This window comes from Notolepis coatsorum (assembly GCF_963971535.1).
Source record: "Notolepis coatsorum genome assembly, chromosome: 2".
NCBI lineage: Eukaryota > Metazoa > Chordata > Actinopteri > Aulopiformes > Paralepididae > Notolepis > Notolepis coatsorum.
The window spans coordinates 214,794,267-214,816,370 of record NC_140166.1 but is presented as its reverse complement, the minus strand read 5'-3'; the positions used below and the strand labels follow the sequence as shown (position 1 = coordinate 214,816,370).

The following is a 22,104-nucleotide window of genomic DNA, read 5'->3' as shown; positions in this document are numbered from 1 at the left end:
CACACCAGTCAGCAGTCACACCAGTCAGCGTTCACACCAGTCAGCGTTCACACCAGTCAGTGTTCACACCAGTCAGCAGTCACACCAGTCAGTGTTCACACCAGTCAGTGTTCACACCAGTCAGTGTTCACACCAGTCAGCGGTCACACCGGTCAGCAGTCACACCAGTCATTGTTCACACCAGTCAGTGTTCACACCGGTCAGTGTTCACACCAGTCAGTGTTCACACCAGTCAGTGTTCACACCAGTCAGTGTTCACACCAGTCAGCAGTCACACCAGTCAGTGTTCACACCAGTCAGCAGTCACACCAGTCAGTGTTCACACCAGTCAGTGTTCACACCAGTCAGCGTTCACACCAGTCAGCAGTCACACCAGTCAGTGTTCACACCAGTCAGTGTTCACACCAGTCAGCAGTCACACCAGTCAGTGTTCACACCAGTCAGTGTTCACACCGGTCAGTGTTCACACCAGTCAGTGTTCACACCAGTCAGTGTTCACACCGGTCAGTGTTCACACTAGGGCTGTAGTCCGCTGGTCGAGATGCTCTTTGTCCGACCAAAATCTCGTTGGTCGACCTGCCCTATTTAGCTAGCTAACGTTAAATGCTTGACGGGTAACAGGGTTTAGTAGCTAGTAGGTGTGTAACGGTACGTGTATTCGTCCCGCGAATTTACGGTACGGGTGTCACGTGGGGTACGCACTGCCATACGAAGAATACGTCTCATACACGTCTCACACTATATCTTTTCTTTACTTTACACTGGCTTACATTGATATTTAACGTTGAATATTAAGCTAGTATTGCCAAATGTAGAGGCATAATGACAAGCGGACAAAAAAAATTAACAAGTCATCCCTATATATAAAAAAGGGAGCAAATCTGACCCCAGCAATTATAGACCAGTCTCAATTTTAAGTGTGTTATCCAAAGTCCTAGAGAAGATAGTCCATGAACAAGTCCAGGAATATGCAAGCAGCCATGACCTCCTGTACGACCTCCAATCCGGCTTTAGGAAGTCTTACTCTACTGAAACATGTCTTCTTTATCTTACAGACAGTATCAGGAGGGAGATAGATTCAGGTAAGCTGTGTGGGCTAGTTCTTCTAGACCTACAGAAGGCTTTCGACACAGTGAACCATGACATACTGCTCTCCAAGCTTAAGGCCTTGGGTATGTCTGAGACAGTGGTCAGATGGTTCTCTTCCTACCTTGCTGATAGGGTGCAGCGGGTCGAGGTCAGTGGCACTATGTCAGAGGCCAAGCCCATTGTATGTGGGGTCCCACAAGGAAGTGTGCTAGGACCTCTCCTTTTTTTACTGTACATAAATGACATGTCAGCAGCATGCTCATGTAACTTGTTTTTATTTGCAGACGACTCAGCCCTGCTAGTCTCACACAAGGATCAGAACACACTAGAACAGATGCTAGGTGAAGAACTTGCAGGGGTCAGCAGGTGGCTTTCGGACAACAGGCTTTCTCTTCACCTAGGTAAAACAGAGGCAGTACTATTAGCCTCCAAGCCCAAGCTCAGGAAAGCACGGGAGTTTAATATCCAGCTAGGAGCTGTAACCCTAAAACAGCAAAAAAAAGCGAAGTATCTAGGCTGTATGATAGACGGGAGCCTAGATGGGGAGGCTATGGCCTCCCAAGTACTGGGCAAAGTCAACGCCCGCACCAGGTACCTAGCTAGGAAAGCCAACCTCCTTGGCAGAGATAGCCTCAGGCTATTAGCAAATAGCCTAGTACTCTGCCACTTTGACTATGGTAGCGTATCGTGGTTCGAGGGCCTGTCAGTGAACATAAAAAAGAAGCTTCAGGTTTCCCAAAATAAGCTAGTAAGGGTGGTAATGGGTCTTGGCCCTCGCACCCACATAGGGAGGAGTCACTTCCAGGAGCTAAACTGGCTTCCTTTAGAGGCCAGAGTTACCCAGCTCAGACTGAACATAGTGCACAATATTATAAACCAAAGGTCCCCTAGATACCTCCAAAACTACTTCACCCCGGTCAACGAATCCCACAACCACAGAACTAGAGCAAGCATAGCAAACCTGAAGCCTGCTTCTTTCCAATCGAAACTGGGCCAATGCTCCCTTACTTTCTCTGGAGCCCAGGATTGGAACAAGCTGCCTCTCCCCATCAAGCAGAGCTTGAGCCTCCACAGCTTCAAGAGAAGCGTCAGGAAGTGGCTCATGGACAGAATAGAAGAATAGCCCCCTATAGTTTGAATGGGTTTCCAATCAGTTTTTAGTTATTGTGGGGTATACAATTTTAGCAATAGGTTAGTCTTTTAATGTTTTAAATGTTTGAGCTTTGTGTTATTGTCAGTTTTTAGTTATTGTGGGGTATACAATTTTAGCGATAGGTTAGTCTTATAATGTTTTAAATGTATGAGTGTTGTGTTATTGTCGTGTTTTTTTTTTGTTGTGGCCTAACAGCCCTGGGACCATGACGGAAATAAGGGTTTTACTCTTTCTCATGTTATCCTTTGGATCCTTGTTGTGTGTTTTTAATCCATCAATAAAATCAAATCAAATCAATGCGCACCGACACTCTGCACTCGGCTGTTTCTCCCCTCCCCCCCCCCCCTCCCGTTTACTACAGCCTAGGTGTCCCTAAAACAAAACCATGAATGAATTATATGTTTGTAACACAGCAGGGTCATTACAATTTTACAGTTTTCTTTAGTTTTCTTGTTCGCCCAATAATGTTAACCAATGGAAAGACACACACACATGCCAACTTTCTCCCTCGGACTTTCTCACAGCTGATCGGAGAGAAAAATAAAAAGCACTACATACGTTTCCGGACTGATCATCCGAGCTCCTCTCCAGTTGCTGCTGTGTTTAAATCCAAAATATTGACAAATCCTCTGCCATTGTTGTGTAACATGTCATCTGTTCTCTAGTCTTCTTCAGTCTCGGCTTCACGTGAAGTTATATCCTCTCTACAAGTGAAACTGAAACTAAGTTGTTGCATAAGGGGGCAGTAGGCAATTAATTTACTCAGTGGATGCCTGAACACAGAATGACACCAGTATCACTGACTACCACGGCAAGCCGATTTAATTTAATCAAGCCTTAATCCAGAAAGAACTTAAATTATTTTTAAATATTTTTTATTTTAATAATAATAATAATAATAATAATAATTATTATTATTATTATTATTATTATTATTATTATTATTATTATTATTATTATTATTATTATTATTATTATTATTATTATTATTATTATTATTATTATTATTATTATTATTATTTTTACAACCTGACCCTCGACCAATCTGGTCGACCAAGGTTCTCTTTGGTTGACTACAGCCCTAGTTCACAGAGTCAGTGTTCACACCAGTCAGCAGTCACACCAGTCAGCAGTCACACCAGTCAGCAGTCAAACCAGTCAGCAGTCACACCAGTCAGCGGTCACACCAGTCAGCAGTCACACCAGTCAGCAGTCACACCAGTCAGCAGTCACACCGGTCAGCAGTCACACCGGTCAGCAGTCACACCGGTCAGAGGTCACACCAGTCAGAGGTCAGCAGTCACACCAGTCAGAGGTCAGCAGTCACACCAGTCAGAGGTCACACCAGTCAGCAGTCACACCAATCAGCAGTCACACCAGTCACACCAGTCAGCAGTCACACCAATCAGCAGTCACACCAGTCAGCAGTCACACCGGTCAGCAGTCACACCGGTCAGCAGTCACACCGGTCAGAGGTCACACCAGTCAGAGGTCAGCAGTCACACCAGTCAGAGGTCAGCAGTCACACCAGTCAGCAGTCACACCAGTCAGCAGTCACACCGGTCAGCAGTCACACCGGTCAGCAGTCACACCGGTCAGCAGTCACACCGGTCAGCAGTCACACCGGTCAGAGGTCACACCAGTCAGAGGTCAGCAGTCACACCAGTCAGAGGTCAGCAGTCACACCAGTCAGCAGTCACACCAGTCAGCAGTCACACCAGTCAGAGGTCAGCAGTTACACCAGTCAGCAGTCACACCAGTCAGCAGTCAGCAGTCACACCAGTCAGCAGTTACACCAGTCAGCAGTCACACCAGTCAGCAGTCACACCGGTCAGCGGTCACACCAGTCAGCGGTCAGCAGTTACACCAGTCAGCAGTCACACCAGTCAGCGGTCAGCAGTTACACCAGTCAGCAGTCACACCAGTCAGCGGTCAGCAGTTACACCAGTCAGCAGTCACACCAGTCAGCGGTCACACCAGTCAGCGGTCAGCAGTTACACCAGTCAGAGGTCAGCAGTTACACCAGTCAGCAGTCACACCAGTCAGAGGTCAGCAGTTACACCAGTCAGCAGTCACACCGGTCAGCGGTCACACCAGTCAGCGGTCAGCAGTTACACCAGTCAGCAGTCACACCAGTCAGAGGTCAGCAGTTACACCAGTCAGCAGTCACACCGGTCAGCGGTCAGCAGTCACACCAGTCAGCAGTCACACCAGTCAGAGGTCAGCAGTTACACCAGTCAGCAGTCACACCGGTCAGCGGTCAGCAGTCACACCGGTCAGCGGTCACACCTGTTTTCTGGACCGCAGAGCTGCTTCCTCCAGTGTTTCTGCCGCCTCGAACTTGCCCTGCCGCCTGTAGAGGGCGCCCAGGTTCTTCAGGGTGGTGGTCACCGTGGGGCTGCAGGGGACCGGAGGAAGAACATGTCAATACAGAGAGCAAAGACAAACATGGTTAAAACAAACTACCATTGATTTCCTGCTATCGATGTGAGTACACACTGCAGTGGGAATGAAACCTTGGTCCATATGGTTACTATGGTTACTTAGCGATGCAATTCCACTGGAACCACCTGTAGAGGGAGCACTTTAACCCTTTCACTGCCACACGACAGAAGGTTAACCCTTTACTATCGCACAACCGACGGTCGCCATCGGTTGTGTGATAGTAAAGCAACCGACGGTCGCCATCGGTTGTGTGATAGTAAAGGGTTAACCGGCTGTTGTGTGGCAGTGAAAGGGTTAACCTTCTGTGTATTGTCGCAGTGAAAGGGTTAACCGTTTTGGTAGTGCGGCAGTGAAAGGGTTAAAACCATATTCAGGGTTTCTACTACAAATTTTCCATTTTATATTTTTTTTCCAAAAAATGCAATAATTGTAGTGGTTTTGAAGATATTAGTTAGTGTTCAGTACGGCAACAGTGTTGGGGCCATTTCACGCTACAGCTGAACATCATTCTTCACAGAAACTAATATCACAATATGTGAAATGACTATGAGTTCATGTGTAGTCATATGTATATTGTAACTTTTCTTCGTTTTTTCAAGGCCTGGAAATGATCAAATGTAAACATCTAAAGGCTTTTCCCCAGACCCGCACAACTCTGTATAACACACATATATATATATATTGTGTCCAGTCATGCAGACAAGGAGAACAGCCTCTAATGCCACAGCAGAGCGGGGTCCAAAGGGCTGCTGGAGTCACTGACCTGTCGACTTTACACGCTTTGTACCAGCCTCCGTACTCTCCGAACGGGGACCCGTCCTTCTGCTTGCCCTGGCAGGAGAGAGAGATGTGTTTACACACCACTTCAAAAAGGGAATAAATATTAAATGAACTTAATGTTCCAATTAAGTCTCTGGACAAAAAGCCCAGAGCGCACGGAATGAGGCGTGTAATGACTCTACCGTTCAAAGAGAGGGACATTACTCCATTTCAGGCTGGGGGGGGCTTTTTCTTAACACCATCAAAAGGGGACATGAGAGAGTGTTTAGTGGCGGGATTAACTCCGGGTCAACGACTCAATCCCCTGGTCGAACTAAACCAGTAAAGCCGTTTAAACCGTGACTAAAAAAGCTCTCGCTGTTTGAGAGTTACAGTTACAGTACTCAGCAGTCAGAGGCTCATAGTACTGACGCTTCATCTGCTAATCAAACCCAATCCCTTCTTATTCCACCTCTCGCACACACACACACACACACACACACACACACACACACACACACACACACACACACACACACACACACACACACACACACACACACACACACACACACACACACACACACACACACACACACACACACACACACACACACACACGTTCGATTCCCGGTACAGATGGCAAATGGCTGCATTTATATAGCAGCTTTTATCCAAAGCGCTTCACAATAATGTTCCTCACATTCACGCACACATGCCGGAGGAGGCGACCATGCAAGGTGCCGACCTGCTCATCGGGAGCAGTTAGGGGGTTAACTTAAGTGTCATGGACACTTTGACACGCTGCCAGGGAGGAGCGGGAATGGAACCGGGAACCTCCGGATTACTACTAGACGACTGCTCTACCTCACGATGGCACTGTCGCCCGACACCGCGGGAGTGGCCGTGAGTGAAGTCGTGGAACCACCCTGGACGCACACGTCGACCTGCTCCGACGACAGGTGTTGAAAAGTAGCCCACATTCCTGCACAACTAGGATTTCCCGCTCTAATTGGTTTTTAGCCGATTCATGGATATTTCTGTTGGTTTTATTTTTCACACTTAGCGAGTTATTTCTTTGCACAACTAGGATTTCGCCCACTAATAGTTTTTTTTAGCTGATTCGTGGATTTTTCCGTTTGTTTTGCTTTCACACAGAGTGAGTTACTTCCTAGAAAACACTAAGCACATTTTTTTTGGTGTGTTTTTATTACTACTAAGCACATTTCTGGTCATTAAAGTAATATTCCCGAATATGCTTTTGGTCATTCATAAGCACTGGACTTTGGGGGCCAACGGTGGGTCAGGAGGTAGAGCAGTCGTCCGGTAATCCGGAGGTTCCCGGCTCGATTCCCGCTCCTCCCGGGCAGCGTGTCGAAGTGTCCTTGAGCAAGACACTTAAGCCCTAATTGCTCCCGATGAGCAGGTCGGCACCTTGCATGGTCGCCTCCGTCGTCGGTGTGTGAATGTGTGAGTGAACGGGTTAAAATGTGAGGAACAAAATGTAAAGCGCTTTGGATAAAAGACTTCTGAATCAAAACTCTACCTAGCCCACTGCACCTCACTGTATACCTGTGTATATAGCCATAGTAGCTTATGTAGACTTTATTTGAATGATTATTTTTTATTATATTTTGTATTCTCACCATTTCACATTGTGCTAACCATTGCACTTTACTGTACAGTTTTATTTATATGCTTGTCACATCCTGGTTAGACGTACACAATCTCGTTGCACTGTCTTGTACTGTGTAATGACAATAAAGTGAATCTAATCTAATAAAAGCGCTATAAATAGGCGGCTGGGTGGCGTAGCGGACATTGCGCTCGTCACCAACGCAAGAGACACCGGGTTCGAATCCGGCTGTCGGCGTTGCCTCCGGCTTGGGCCGGCCGTCATACTAACTCAATTGGCAGAGTTAGAGGGTGGAAGTCGATGGGTGGTAATCTGGACGTTGTGGACAGCGACGCCTGCACAGCAGAGACAGGAAATGGTGGGGGTAGTGTGAGCCTCCCACACGTTACACCTCGCCAAAGAGAGTCCGCGCTGGCAGGTGAAAAGATGCGACAGGCTGCCTCCTCGTGTATTGGAGGGGACACGTGATGCAAGGCTTCTATCCTCCCTACAACCGGCCAGTGGGGGGCATATGCGAGCAACGTTCAAGACAGGGGAGGGGAGAATTGGCACAGCAAAATTGGGATGGGAGAAAAAATAGAAAAAGAGGAGAGAAAGTGGATAAAAAAAAAGCGCTATAAAAATGCAGCCATTTACCATTAAAGTAATAGAAGAAAAGCAACGTAGGAAACATAATTTCCTTTTGTTCACTTAAATCCCCTTGGATCAGAACATCCTATGGTGTGTCTACTTGGTCCAGTAAGAATTTGCTTAGTCAATAACAGCTTCACATGCAGCCCAGGAAGCCAGTGTGGTCGTGTCAGGATGGGGCTGAATAGGATCATTCTTTCCCCATAAATGTTGCTGTGAGATACTAGAGTCATCAGTCATCGACCCCGTGATAAACCCATGGCACTGGCAGCAGCACTGCCTAAACCTCTACGGAGGCGTGCGCACACGCACACACACACACACACAAATACACACACACCTTGCTGTGCTCCTCTCTCTCCTCCGCATGCATCCATATTGGTTTGTTCTCATCTGCAGAGAGAGAGAGAGAGAGAGAGAGAGAGTGAGTATGTGAATGAGTGATGAACAAAGAAACATATACAAACATCCTGACAAATATTATACATTACTTACATAAGTTTAATTATGCACGTTTTATGCTAACATACAAAAAGCTGAAACCCACATCCTCTCCATCCAACTCACTGCCCCCAACACAGACATAGAGAGGGAGAGAGGGAGAGAGAGAGACAGAGGGAGAGATAGAGATAGAGAGATTGATTGAAGTTTATTTCAAATATGCACATAACAAACAAACAGTGACAGAGTGTGTGAGAGAGAGAGATAAACCGGCTTGTGTTATTTAGCCCAAAAGGTCAACCTTGTGTTGTTGTGCGTGTGTGCATGGGGGGGGGGGGGGGGGGGGGGGGGGGTGATGGTACTAGCAGTGTTTGGGGGCATTTTTAGGATTTGGGGCCATTTTCATCAACTCCCCTGGTGTAGAAGATTCATCATTAATGTAATAATTATGATTTTCCATTTTATAGCCTGGCTCTCCATCTTGTTGGTTTGTGGCCCCTACGCCAGCCCCCCCCCCGCCCCCCGACGCATCGAGGATAATAAACATCAAAGAATGATTTTTATTTTCCCTTTCAGGCGATTTCCCTTGATTAATGATCAGAGGAGGACTTTACACTTTAAATATTCATTATTTCACAAGAAGGAACATAAATACCATAATGTATTTGCATATCTTTTCAAGACACCCCCCCCCCCCCCAACAGGCTCCCCTGGATGAGAGCGACTAGCTCACAGAGAGACCTCCTCGTTCAGGTGTATTTCTGTCCCCTGCCCTGCCTGGAGGAATTTACCACGTAACTTTGATTGAAAAACACTGGTTCTAATAGGTTGAGGTTGAAATGATCAACAAACATTTTTCTTTACAAAATGTTCCTGAGAATATTGCAGAGATGTGGTTGTGAGATGTGCGGTCAGTGATGTGCGGTCAGTGATGTGTGGTCAGAGATGTGTGGTCAGAGATGTGTGGTCAGAGATGTGTGGTCAGATATGTGTGGTCAGAGATGTGTGGTCAGAGATGTGTGGTCAGAGATGTGTGGTTGTGAGATGTGTGGTCAGTGATGTGTGGTCAGAGATGTGTGGTCAGAGATGTGTGGTTGTGAGATGTGTGGTCAGATATGTGTGGTTGTGAGATGTATGGTCATGAGATGTGCGGTCAGAGATGTGCGGTCAGTGATGTGTGGTCAGAGATGTGTGGTCAGATATGTGTGGTTGTGAGATGTGTGGTCAGAGATGTGCGGTCAGATATGTGTGGTCAGTGATGTGTGGTCAGATATGTGTGGTCAGATATGTGTGGTCAGATATGTGTGGTCAGTGATGTGTGGGCATGAGATGTGTGGTCAGAGATGTGTGGTCAGATATGTGTGGTCAGATATGTGTGGTTGTGAGATGTGTGGTCAGAGATGTGTGGTCGTGAACACAGAGGCGCGTCTCACCGTCTACAGAGCCGAACTCCCTCTCGTGCGCGCGGGTGAGGATCTCTTTGTACAAGGTCTCCGCCTGCTTGAACTTCCCCTGCTTCAGGTAACAGGAGGCCTGGAGGACGCAGGGAGGAAGATGGTAAATATCTCTTTTATCCAAAGTGCTTTACAATTTGCTCACTCACACATTCACACACCGACGGCGGAGGCGACCACACAATGTGCCGACCTGCTCATCGGGAGCAGTTAGGGGTTAAGTGTCTTGGCTCAAGGACACTTCGACATGCTGCCCGGGAGGAGCGGGAATCGAACCGAGAACCTCCGGATTACAAGACGACTTCTCTACCTCCCCGACTGTCGCCCCACAATTACATCAAAGCGTGCTCGTTCTCTACATATACCCGTATAGGTTTTCAGGAAAACTATTCTAGCAGCTCACAGACTTTTCTAGCAGGCATTCTTTTTTTCTTTTTTATTATTATTAATAGTTTGAAAGACAAAACAGCTCAACATAAATACAGTACAATACAGACAAAACAAAACTCAAACATAGTACAATACAGACAAAACACACAAAGAAATGGGGGGGGTGTGTGTGCAGATCAAACACTTCTACATTCAGTCATAACAATTCTCCAAATATGTCCTTATTTTTTTTTTTTTTTTAATTGATATTTTTTGCACAAATCTCTCCAATATTCAAAACATCTCTTTCCACATCATCATATGCAATTTCCAGGATTAGCCTTTTTCTTTTTTGTAAGAACATACAAAACATGTAAAGGACTCATACAAATACATTAACAACTGACATGGAAAATAAAAAAAGACTTACGAAAAAAGAAACATACTATACTATACATTATGCGTATACATCCCTGATATATATACTTTGCATGTAGACCGAACTACCTTCGAGCAGGTATGTGCTGCATCCTCTATCGGGATGCCACCCTTCTCCATATTGCATGTGAGAGAAAGCGCCCCAGACATATGCAGTTGTGCATGATAACATGCATGCACGCATGTCTCCAACACATGTATGTGGGTACGTGTATCACGTAAGCATGTGTACATGCCTCATATGTGTGTGTGTGCATCTTCCTGGTATGTGACTGTACTCCTATCTCTTGTGTGTGTCTCGTATCCATGTGTGCCTCTGCCCCCTATGTGAGTGTATATCTCAGACGTGTATATATATGTGCGTCTCAGCTACGTATGTGTGTGTCTCCTATATACATGTGTATCCCCCATATGTGTCAGTGAAAGCCTATACTTCAACTATGTGTATATGTAGGTGTGTGTATGCCTATTTCCTATAAGTGAGTATGTGCATGTATGTGTGCCCCTGACGTGTATAACTTATCCTTGTGTATATGAGTGTGTGTAAACCTATTATGTACACATATGAATATGTGTATCCTAGATACTTGTATGCGGCTATACCTGCGCACATGTGAGTGTGATAGAGACAGTGACCGTTCCATAGATACACCATCCGGACATAAAATACATGTACATACATACACAATACATTATAAAGCACAAGTACCATCAGATCAGATCCCCTTTTTCATATTCATCCTTGATAACATTGTAATCCCACCTTAACCAAATATGTCCTTATAAAGATCCAGGGACCGTCCTCTCCATGGTCATATTCAGCGAGTGTTGAAGCTGCTCGTTCCATTGACAATAGGTCCATGAAATCCCTCATCCAGGTGTCAATGCAAAAACAATTTGGCTTTTGTATCTTCCAATTCAACATGATTGTACGCTTAACTGACATATGCGCTAGTGTAATGATGCGTTGCGTGAGTGCTGATTGTATACTACCCCTATGCCCAAGAGGCAGACTCTTGGACATAAGGGTATTTTAACATCGAGAATAGAGGATGGTCTTAAAATAACCTTGTGCCAAAAACTCTTCACTGTGGGGCAATGCCACAAAATGTGGATGAGCGTTCCTACCTCCCCACATCCATGCCAGCACCAATCTGAAATGGCATGATCAAATTTCTTTATTTTACATGGTGTAATATAGGCTCGATGAACTACCTTTAATTGTATCATTTTGTATCCTACACATTTGGATGATGTTGTTGTATTTTTTTTTTATTCTAACCACAGTCAACACCACTCACTTTTATTAAAAAAAAATTAAATAAATCACACTTCTGACACGAGTATACCCAAGTAATAATGGTTCATTGCGTGTCCAGGGTCCTACATTTCAAAAGGGCATTTTTCCTGTGTAATTATTGATAAGAGTGTCAGGAAGGAATGCTGGAGATGACAGAGGATCCCTGGAGGAGTGCGGAGCCCGCCTGCTGCTCGGCTCCCAGACAGATGGATAAAGCATTATTCATCCCCGAAGGGACATTCAGGTGTGGAGATATGAGCTAAGAGATTACAACGCTCTGCCAGGGTGAAATATTACTTTAATGTTGAACTCAAATCAAACCCAGGGGCGTTTCCTGCACATTAACATTTTTGACAGCCTAATTATTATTCTTTTTTTTTAGTTTTTAACGATTACCTAAAGGAAGGAAACTCCCTTCTTCACGCAAACTAGTTTGTCGATTTTTCTTTGCCAGGCACTTCTGAATGAGATTCAATAGTGTCTGCTCCTTGCATTAGCCCTTCAGGGTGGATTCCCAAGAGCCTTATTATGCACACTGAAGTTGTGTGCCATTTCTAGAGAGTTTAAAGACCATGCAAAGCCCCCTATGGGGCAGCTTTTAACACCTAAGCTACTCTGAAAGTCAGGTTAAACCCCTGATCAAAGCCAGAGGAATGGGTCCACAAGCCGACGGGTGAGAGGGGGTGTTTCACCAAGCGGGATTACGCTGTTGAATTAGATTAGAAAGATCATCCAAATTAAGATCAAACGCCTCCGTGCGTAACATCTGAAACTATGCCGCCCATATAAACCAACTGAACATCCAAAACCTCAAGGATTTATATTCGATAGTATCGAGACAAGACACCTTAACCTCTTAAGCATCGACGGCGGGCCGTCACGCACTCGCACGCACTCCCGGCACTTTCTCCTCGTCTGCCGGCTCTGGGTTACAAGATGATATATCCTGCGAGCGTCATTTGACAGGGCGCTCCGTCAAATGACCACGTCCGGTAATGACCAGTCCTGAACTGACCAATCACTGCTGATGGCGAAAATGATTGATCACAGTTGTAGCGAAAGCGATCCCACACGGGGCGGGTGAGAGTGGGGGAAGGTGACACAAGAAGACGAAGAACTACTACATAAGACCGTTGTGTTTTCCAGCTCCTACCTCTCAGCTGGAACTTAAAAACAGGCATCTGGCAACAAGTAAACAGAAATGTGAGTCCACACAACTTTTACTTCAGTGTGTTCAAACCTCTGTTGCTCTAATACATTAGCACTCAAAAGTGAGCATGTGCTATAAATATAAAGTATAAAGCTAAGCTTTGCAAAAAAGGTATGCAGTCTCAATTATCTGTCTCAAAAACAAAAACGGCCCTGTTTTTGCCTGATGCTTAAGAGGTTAAAACCATTCTGCTGGTCCAGAGACAATGAAAGGGGCTCTAACTTTATGACGCCATAAACTGTGCGTGTGAGCTCTTACACCCATATGAGGTTTATAGTCTTAGCATTGCTAGACCTCCATTACTAACCACATTCGTTGTCTGTGGAGCTACCCAAGATTTTACATCCCAGTGACATCACCGACCGGAGGGTTCTCTCTCCGATTTCTAGTCACGAATGCCGACTGAACTGGTGCGCAAGAACATGTGAAATCTTAAAATGGGTGGCGTCCCCCTTTAAGTCACTCCTTTCTACAGCTGACACATGTGACGGTACTAGGGTTGGGTACCGTTCACATTTTAACCGATACCGGTACCCAACGGTACCTTTTTTCTGTACTTTAGTCTCTAAAAATGTAATCTACCTACCTCAGTTGTAAAAAAAAGAAATTCCAAACTTCACATGATTTATTATCATTATTATTTACAATTTGTTCATATATATATATAATATTGCAGCGAGCGTTGTCTGCATCTAGTTTTGTAAAGTGTAATAACACTTGCGACGGTTTTTGGCTTGCCATTGCCCCGACTGCTTTGTTGTTGAATCAAGTCAAATCCTAGGTAAGCGTGTATTGTGCGTGTAAACGTTGACGTGAACGTGCGGCACACTTCATAGGGTTCGTTTTGCGGTAAACGAGTAAGCGTGATTCGGTCGGTACCCTTAAAAGTACCGGATTCGATACCCATCCCTAGAAGGTACTGCGTCTGGATTAACATAGAAATATCAATATGAGCCAAAAGATCAGCTTTTGGTTCTGGGTCTTTTCTGGCCTATGTTCAACCAATGGCATGAAGACCGCGGCTCACATGCAGCTCAAACTACCTGTTGGAATAAATTAATTGATTGATGTTTAACTTGTCCCTGTGTGTGTCCAGTCATTTCGACTAGCAAACGTTGTCATAAAGTTACCTCAGGATACCACTGTCTATTGTATTTAGTTGGTTAGCTATTTAGCTAACAGATTTATTTACTAAATTATGGAGGCTTTTTAATCGTCAAGGTAAGAGAGGATTTGTCATGATCAACCGAAGGCATATGCTATGGAACAATATGTGCTTGGGTTTTCAGACAAAAAAGGCCAGCTATGTGACGCTAATCTCGAGTTAGTATCGTGTATTGCATCACAGTAGCCTTCAGACAGATAGACAGAGCACAGCGCGTGTGTGAGCATGTGTGCGCGCCTCGGTCGGGATTGTGTGTAAGCACAGCAGAGCCCCGCTCCGCTTCAGACAGATAGAGAGAGCACAGCATAATATGTAAAGCTGTAAAAGCCTGATCAAGCTCAATAGCTGTACATGTCATTGTTGTTGTGATGTTTTCACACGCGGGGTAAGGGAGAGGTGGGCTACGCGTCATCGGTTCAGGAGAAGACAACGTATCGCTTGTAAAGATGGTGACGCAACGGGGGGCGTCTTCAGAATTGCGCCCCTCTGGGAGCTGGTATCAGAAAGTACCGTCTTCAGGCTGCCAGAACGCAGTTCCGTGTGGCAAAAAGGTGCAAACGATCAAATACTTTGCCTAAAATGACCAAAATTGTTTTAGTCTACTCTGGACATGGCCTTACTCTAGTGGCTCTGCTTCCCAAAACACCAACCAGCTGTGAATAATTTGTTTGTCCTTGGTAATGTCTAAACATCAGCATGTCCTTGTCAATTAGAATAAAGGACTGAATAGGGCTGCCCCCTTTGTGGTCCATTACTGGTTGTCTTAGCTGGTTATTTTTTTTTTATGTTTGTCTTTTTCCTGCTAAATTAGTTATATCCTGAAACCCTTCGAGCGCATCTCTGGTCAGCACTAGATTTAGAGAGATATTCTGCATGACTGCAACTCGCTGGATTTTACACGTTTTGTCCGTTAAATCAACAGATCAAGTAGAAGTTAATTAAACTATTAGTCAACGTAGGTGTTTCTTTGAGTGGAGAACCTTCTCACCAGGTTGTTCTTGGTCTTGGCCACATTGGGGTCGTCGGGCCCCAGCTTGGTCTGGTAGATCTCCAGGGCCCTCATGTAGTAGTACTCCACCTCCTCGTACTTGCCCTGGTTCTGACACAGCAGGGCCAGGTTGTTCAGCTGCTTGGCCACGTCCGGGTGCTCCTTCCCCAGGACCTGGAGGAGAGAACACACGGAGGTTCAAAACAACACCGGCTCCCCGTCTCTTTTACCACTCTGATCATCCCCTGTTGTTTTAGTTTAGTTTACTCCGTTTATTTGAGGGACAGTGCATATTAATCAACAGTTTATACATTTATAAATTAATTAAAAAAAAAAAAAAAAATTAAATGTAAATATGCCAACATTAGCAGGGTTGCTAGTTTTCAGGTGTAGTCCCTGGGCTAGATGTTTAAGCCAGAAAATAAACAGGAAAATAGAAAAAAATAGAAGGATATTAAAGCTAATATAAAAACAGTTTAAAACATATTCTGTACATTCACTCTCTAGGCATGTTGTGCATCTATATAAAAAAATAATAATAATAAATAGAATACAAAAAATAAACAGTGTACAGGGACAAATCAAAGCTATACATGTATAAACACTGTATAGGCAGAGGCACACATATGGCAGGCACACCATATGATAATCACACATATGCACACATATACATAATCATAAATCATATAACCACATAATCACAATAAGGACAGTCAGGCTAGTAGGCAAGCATACCAGGGCTGGGCAGCTGGACTGCGATGTGACTTGCTAATGGTTATGGTTTGTTGTACTGTCACTGTCACTGTACTGTCACTTGTCCGCTACAACACACCCTCCAGAGGGCCCAGACACAGTGGTTCTACAATAGGTTTTCTTCCTCGCTTCTTCATCAAATGTAGCTTTCTTCCTTTTGTTCAGTTCACAACACAATGCGGGCACCTTGGTAGAAATACCAGGTTGGGGGGGGTAGATTTGGATTTTTCTTCATTTACATTTAGTCATTTAGCTGACGCTTTTATCCAAACACTATCGAATTGTTCAACTTGCTAACATTTGCTGCCAGGAAAAACATTATTTTATTCTGGATCAAGGATGATGTTCCATCGAAGAGATTGTGGCATAATATTATTATGGACTGTATTCCAAGTTGTGAATACATCACATGCATGTTGCACTCCAAGTTGGGACACTTTCTATGAGATCTGGGATCCATATTTATCTCATATTGGACCTGCACTGTCCGCCACTGTACTTGGTGGGTTTCCACACTATAACTCATAGCCTCCCTGTAGGTCACTACTGCCTTGTTTTGTCGGTAGTTTGTGTCGCTGCAGAGGGTATCTTAGTCTATTTTAGTCCAATTGATGCTATCATTGGCCAGCAGTCGACTCCTTAAATATCACTCTTGCTATATAACTTGTAAAGCTGTATCTGAGCCGTCGGTCAGGTGGCGTAGCGGAGATTGCGCTCGTCACCAATGCAAGAGGCTGCGGTCTCGACTCCCGGAGTCAGCATTGCCTTGGCTTGGGCTGATCGCTATACTAACCCGTTTGGCTGGGTTAGGGGGAGGGAAGCCGTGGGTGGGAAACTGGCGTTGTGGACAGCGACGCCTACAGGTCAGGTCTGGGCGCTTGCTCAGCGGAGGCAGGACTTGAGGAAGGCAGCGTGACCTCCCACGCGTTACACTTCACCAATGAGAGCCCTCGCTGCCAAGTGAGAAGAGAGCCACTGGCTGTCGCTGCACGTGTCGGAGGAAGCGTGCGGATACTTCAGGGTTCCCTTGTACCGACCAGTAGGAGAACATGCGAACAACAACCAGGTAGGGGAGGGGGGGAAATTGGCACAACGGCTAAATTGGGACGGGGAGAAAACAGAGAAAAATCGGAGAAAGAGAGGATAAAAAATAAAATAAAAGCTGTATCTGAGCCGTGTTCTTGTTGTTTGTATGCCTGTCTGTCTTTTTGTCATATCGTTTCTACTCAATGCTGTCACTGGATGAGAGTTGACCCCTTAAAAGGTCACTCCTGCTATATATTTATTATTACATAACTTGTAAAGCTGTATTGAGCCATTTTCTTGTCATATGTATACCGGTTTGTTTCTCTGTCAATGTTTTGTTGCGTATATAAAAAAGAAATTAAACAATAAACATATTTGTAAAAAAAAGATTATAAATAAATAAACGTTGTCGTGTGGCAGTGAACGGGTTAACCCTTTGGTAGTGTGGTAGTGAAAGGGTTACCCTCTTAACTGGCGCCCAGAAAAGTGGCAATTTTTTAACTTGAGGACTGCATACTTTTTTTGCAAAACAAAATACTATACTTTATATACTTATTAGTGTTGTCACGATACTGGAATTTCAAACTTCGATACGATACCTTGAAAAGTATCGATGTTCGATACAATTGTCGATACCACAGGGAAAAAGGTTCAATCTTAAAATGTAAAAAAAAAAAAAAAAAGATAAATATATATATATTTTTTTAAATAAATTTTTCTTTTGTTGCTGGTTGATTCTCCTCAGCTTCTCTCTGGTACTATAAGAGAAGATAAATATAACACTTTTAAAACCCTTTGTTTATCTTTAGAGCAGACATTTAAAAATAACTAAATGATATAATCTTAGAAATTAAGTAAAGTTAATAGTACTGCGTGTTAAGCATAACAGATTGATTGATTGAAAATTGTATTAACAGATTGCAGAATGGGTACAATACAGTACAGCTCAATACACACAATTGTTAACACTTTGGGTGCCGGGAACCGTCTTTAGACGTCTTTGCTGGCCATGCTAAAGTTGCCGGAGGACGCGTTACGTCGTCCTTATATCAATATTTAAAAAATCTGCGATCGGATTCATATGTCCCCTCCGCTGGCCTGAGATCCACCAGCAGGACCCACTGAGCTCTCTGGCGGTTCAGGAGCGCCATCTGGTGGCCGATCGGCGCAATCGCCAAACAGGATGTGCCATAGAGGTTGTGCTAGACGTCCGTAGTACTTCCGGGCGCTCGCTATAGGTCATGGGACTCTGGCTCGTCACGCTACACAGTGATCGATTGGCAATAACTCGATAAACAACATGATTTGGACGTATATACCATTATACAAGCTGGAGATGGACCGGGTAAAAATATATCCCATAATGATAAGATTTCTACTCTACGATGATCACCCAACGGCGCGCGGAGACTGGGGTGAGTTTGAGCGTGTAACGTTACCGTCTTCGATACTAACTGCTATTATCAACATTTGACCCACATTAGATGATTGGTATAACGCTGCCCACGGAATTATAAACGCCCCCTCGCCCATCCGGTCAACATCAGATGACGTGTAGTAACTTCTAGAAGTACGTCTAGTTGGAATTTTTTATATCGCGCTGATTGCCATCAAACTGTATTTCATCATCAATATAATGCATTTGGGGCTATATATCACGTTCTGGAGAAAGCTGCAGAAAGAGATGAAAACATACTTATACATTAGACCATACTTTACTATGAATATGTGAATGAAAAAGTTTAACGTTGCTACACAATGAACAATACATATAGGACTTTGAATGGGCCCTAATAATGGCAATGTAGCAATAGAATTTAAAAAGTTATAGCCCTGCAAAGAAGGGGACTTTCTCCATAGACAAATAGCGCTGGCAATCTATGGTATATCATGAATTTAACCTTAGGCAGCCAAAGTGTTAAGGGGATGCAGACCAGAGAAAGACTTTTGTCTTGTTTACATCAGGGTCCCCCATTTTCAATTCATCATAACATATATGACATACAGATAAACAGTACTGTTACATCCAGACATTTATGACATACAAGATATACAGTACTGTTTAAGAGACAGCGTTTCTAAAAGAGAGTATATACAGTTAATTTACTTCGGACCATTATAGTCAAAGTATTTTCCTATGAACTGAAACTCATAAGACCACATAAGGCTAGCATCATTCAGTTACAGCTACTGTATATTGGCCAACATTAGCCAGCTATCTAGCCAGCTACTGCACCATGAACTGCCAGCTAGCCAGCTGGCCACCCCCAATCCAGCCAACTGTACAAAAATTACGGTCTCAGCCAATCACATCGATATGTACAGTTAGTTAGCTAGCCATTCCATTGCGAATTAAAAGGTAGGCAGCCAGCCAGTATTAGCTAGCTAGTAGCTAGGTAGCTAACGTTAGCCAACTGAGAACGATAGCTAACGTTAGCTAACCAACAGCTGCAAGCCTGCAACGAACGCCACGAAGGCCAACATTAGACAACGCCTCACGTATTAAACTAAAGTCAATCGTTTAATGGGTCATTTTGTTTAATGATTCAGTGATGTTGAAAGAAGAGCTGCGTGTCGAGGCTATGCACTTGGAGCGAGTGAGAGCTGAGGAGTTGTTGACACAGGTCCGCGAGGGGAGGGGGGAGGGGGGGGAGGGGCAATGCCGCAGCAGCGTGTGTTTACAGTACGTGTGTCAACAAGGAGAGAAGACACGCGAGAACGCCGGCTGGTATCGATAGTGCAGAAAGTATCGATATTGCGGGAAATGAGTATTGAAACTGTTTTAAATATTCAGAATCGATATGTATCGAAAAATCGATATTTTTGACAACACTAATACTTGTACACATGCATGAGCCAAAAGTCTGCCGTGTACTTTGGCGCGCACACGTGGGACCGACACCATTGGTTTTGTATATGAGAGAAGTGTGAGCTCTGCTCTCCTGTGTGGCCGGACTAGGCTTCAGGGCGTTGAGAGCAGAAGGTGTGGAAGCAAAGTGTAGCTGGAGACGAGACAGGAAGAGGACCATTAGCTACTGGGTGGCTGAGCCTGGAGAGAGAGAGAGATCAAGTGATACAAGGAAAAACAAACAAACGATTAGGGAGACTTAAATGAGAGAGAGAGAGAGACTTGGGGAGAGCTATAAAGGAACAGATGGATAAAGAGAGAATGCAGGAGAAATAGTGTGAGACATTAGAGAGTGATCCGACTGAGAAGCTCGGTCAACAGTCCCCAAGTTATTGTACTTTTATTTTAATCTAGTTTATATATTCCATTGTATTTTATTATTCTACCTTAATTGTCTGTTAAAGTTGCACCAAATGACCGAAACAAATTCCTTGTGTGTGCAAACTTACTTGGCAATAATAAAGACCTTTCTGATTCTGATTAGGATCAGATGATCCGACAGACGGCATCCTGATTCTGAAGTAGGATTAGATGATGACTGACGGATGATTCTAAGCTACCTGTGCCCCTGATGATGACTGTCTCCTCTGCAGAGCCGATCTGGCAGGTTTCTGGCAGTAAAACCATCGTTGGCGCGGCCGCGTCCCTAAAACACGACTGCAAGGTCCGGGTCACCCAGATATCGACCGGCTCTTTATTGAACGGGGCGAGGCTTGAAAGAAATCTAAAAGGGTAATGCAGACACTGGCTTCTGCCGAGAAGCTTTACCCCGTGTGGTACTGGATTAATGCCCTCCGGCAGACGAGCGCGATCAGAGCAGACGGATGTGAGAGGCATCGTGTCGGCACCAGAGTGGAGCGGACACGCCGAGCGACAGGGCTTTTACGCTACTTTCCAGACTCAGGCCATCCTCAGGCCATCAGAATGCTAAATGACAATAACACTATGTAACAACCATCAAATGCACTCACAGCACACACATCCACACACTCACTTTAAACAAACAACTCACTGCAGCACCCACTTTAGACACTTAACACACTTTATATTTATTGGTAAAGAATTTGCACTACAACCCCATACCTCATTACACCTTACTGTAAATTGTACCTAAATTGTACCTCATCCCATTTCTGCTCTGTACTGTATAGTATATTGTATTCTGTACTTCTGTATGACAACTAATAAAGAAACTTGAACTTGAACCTAAAAGACTTCTCCCAATCATTACATACAATGGAGTTACTTGAATAACAACACGAGGTCCCCAGTTTTTTGTGGCGGCTGTGATAGTACTGGCCTGTGATGTCTTGTGTATTATTGTTGTTACTGTATTGTGTTGTGTTACATGTAAAAATGAAAAATTTAAATGTTATCACAAAATAAAAAGGAGGTCCCCAGAGTTTGCACTGAAGTAGACCCGCCTGGACTACTGCAACTCCCTCCTCACTGGTATCACCTCCCGCTCCCTCCATAAACTGCAAATGGTCCAAAATTCAGCCGCCCGCCTCCTCACTAACACCCGGTCCCGTGAACACATCACTCCTGTCCTCCACTCCCTCCACTGGCTCCCGATCAAACACCGCATTAACTTTAAAACACTACTCCTCACCTTCAAAGCCCTCCACAGCCTGGCCCCCCCCTACCTGACTGATCTCCTTCTCCCCTACCGCCCAACCCGTTCCCTCCGGTCCTCCTCCACTGCCTCCCTCACTGTCCCGACATCCAAGCTTAAAAACTTCGGAGATCGGGCCTTCTCTCGCACTGCACCCCGACTCTGGAACTCCCTCCCCCAGTCCATCAGAGACTCCCCTACACTCTCCACCTTCAAAGCTCGCCTCAAAACCCACCTGTTCTCCCTTGCCTTCAACCCCCCCCACCCCTAAACCCCCCCCTCCCCTCCAACCTGATCGATATGTCTCTAGTCTTTTTTTTTGTGCCATCAGGCTGTCTCCCCCGTTCCCCCCATGGTCTCATGTTCCTTTGTTTTTGTTTCTTTGTTGTTTTGTTTTCTTTCTTTGCTTTCGCCTCTTTGTTTGTACCCCTGCTCCCGACTACTGTCAGCGACTTCGGGTTATTGAGAAGCGCTATATAAATTAAATGAATTATTATTATTATTATTATTAGGAAAATCTGCGTTCAGCTTCTGTGGCCCCGACACGTGGAACGTTTTTTTACAAAGCACCTTAAAACTCAATACTTTAGTATCCATTGGTCAGTTTAGATCTATAATAGCAGCCATTTCACCACAGTCTGTAGTTGTTTTAATTCATTTAAATTGTTTAATTGATTTACTTTTCCGTTTTTAATATTGTTTTTGTATTATGCATTGTTCCTCTC

At 44.6% G+C, this 22,104-nt stretch overlaps 1 protein-coding gene across 6 annotated transcripts in view; it reads right to left on the bottom strand.

Annotated features, from left to right (window-relative positions):
• The window catches only part of klc1a (kinesin light chain 1a), a gene marked incomplete at its 3' end in the record, with an annotated part of 109,512 nt that overhangs the window by 35,453 nt on the left and 51,955 nt on the right, over positions 1-22,104 (bottom strand). For all 6 annotated transcript variants that reach the window (XR_014619421.1, XM_084308842.1, XM_084308844.1 and 3 more), the window contains 5 exons: positions 15,078-15,251; positions 9,587-9,686; positions 8,053-8,105; positions 5,451-5,518; positions 4,532-4,640 (listed from right to left, as the gene is read on the bottom strand). Coding sequence is in view for 5 of the 6 variants with exons in the window: in XM_084308842.1 (XP_084164968.1) it covers positions 4,532-4,640; positions 5,451-5,518; positions 8,053-8,105; positions 9,587-9,686; positions 15,078-15,251 (504 nt within the window). The remainder of the gene's footprint in view (positions 1-4,531; positions 4,641-5,450; positions 5,519-8,052; positions 8,106-9,586; positions 9,687-15,077; positions 15,252-22,104) is intronic.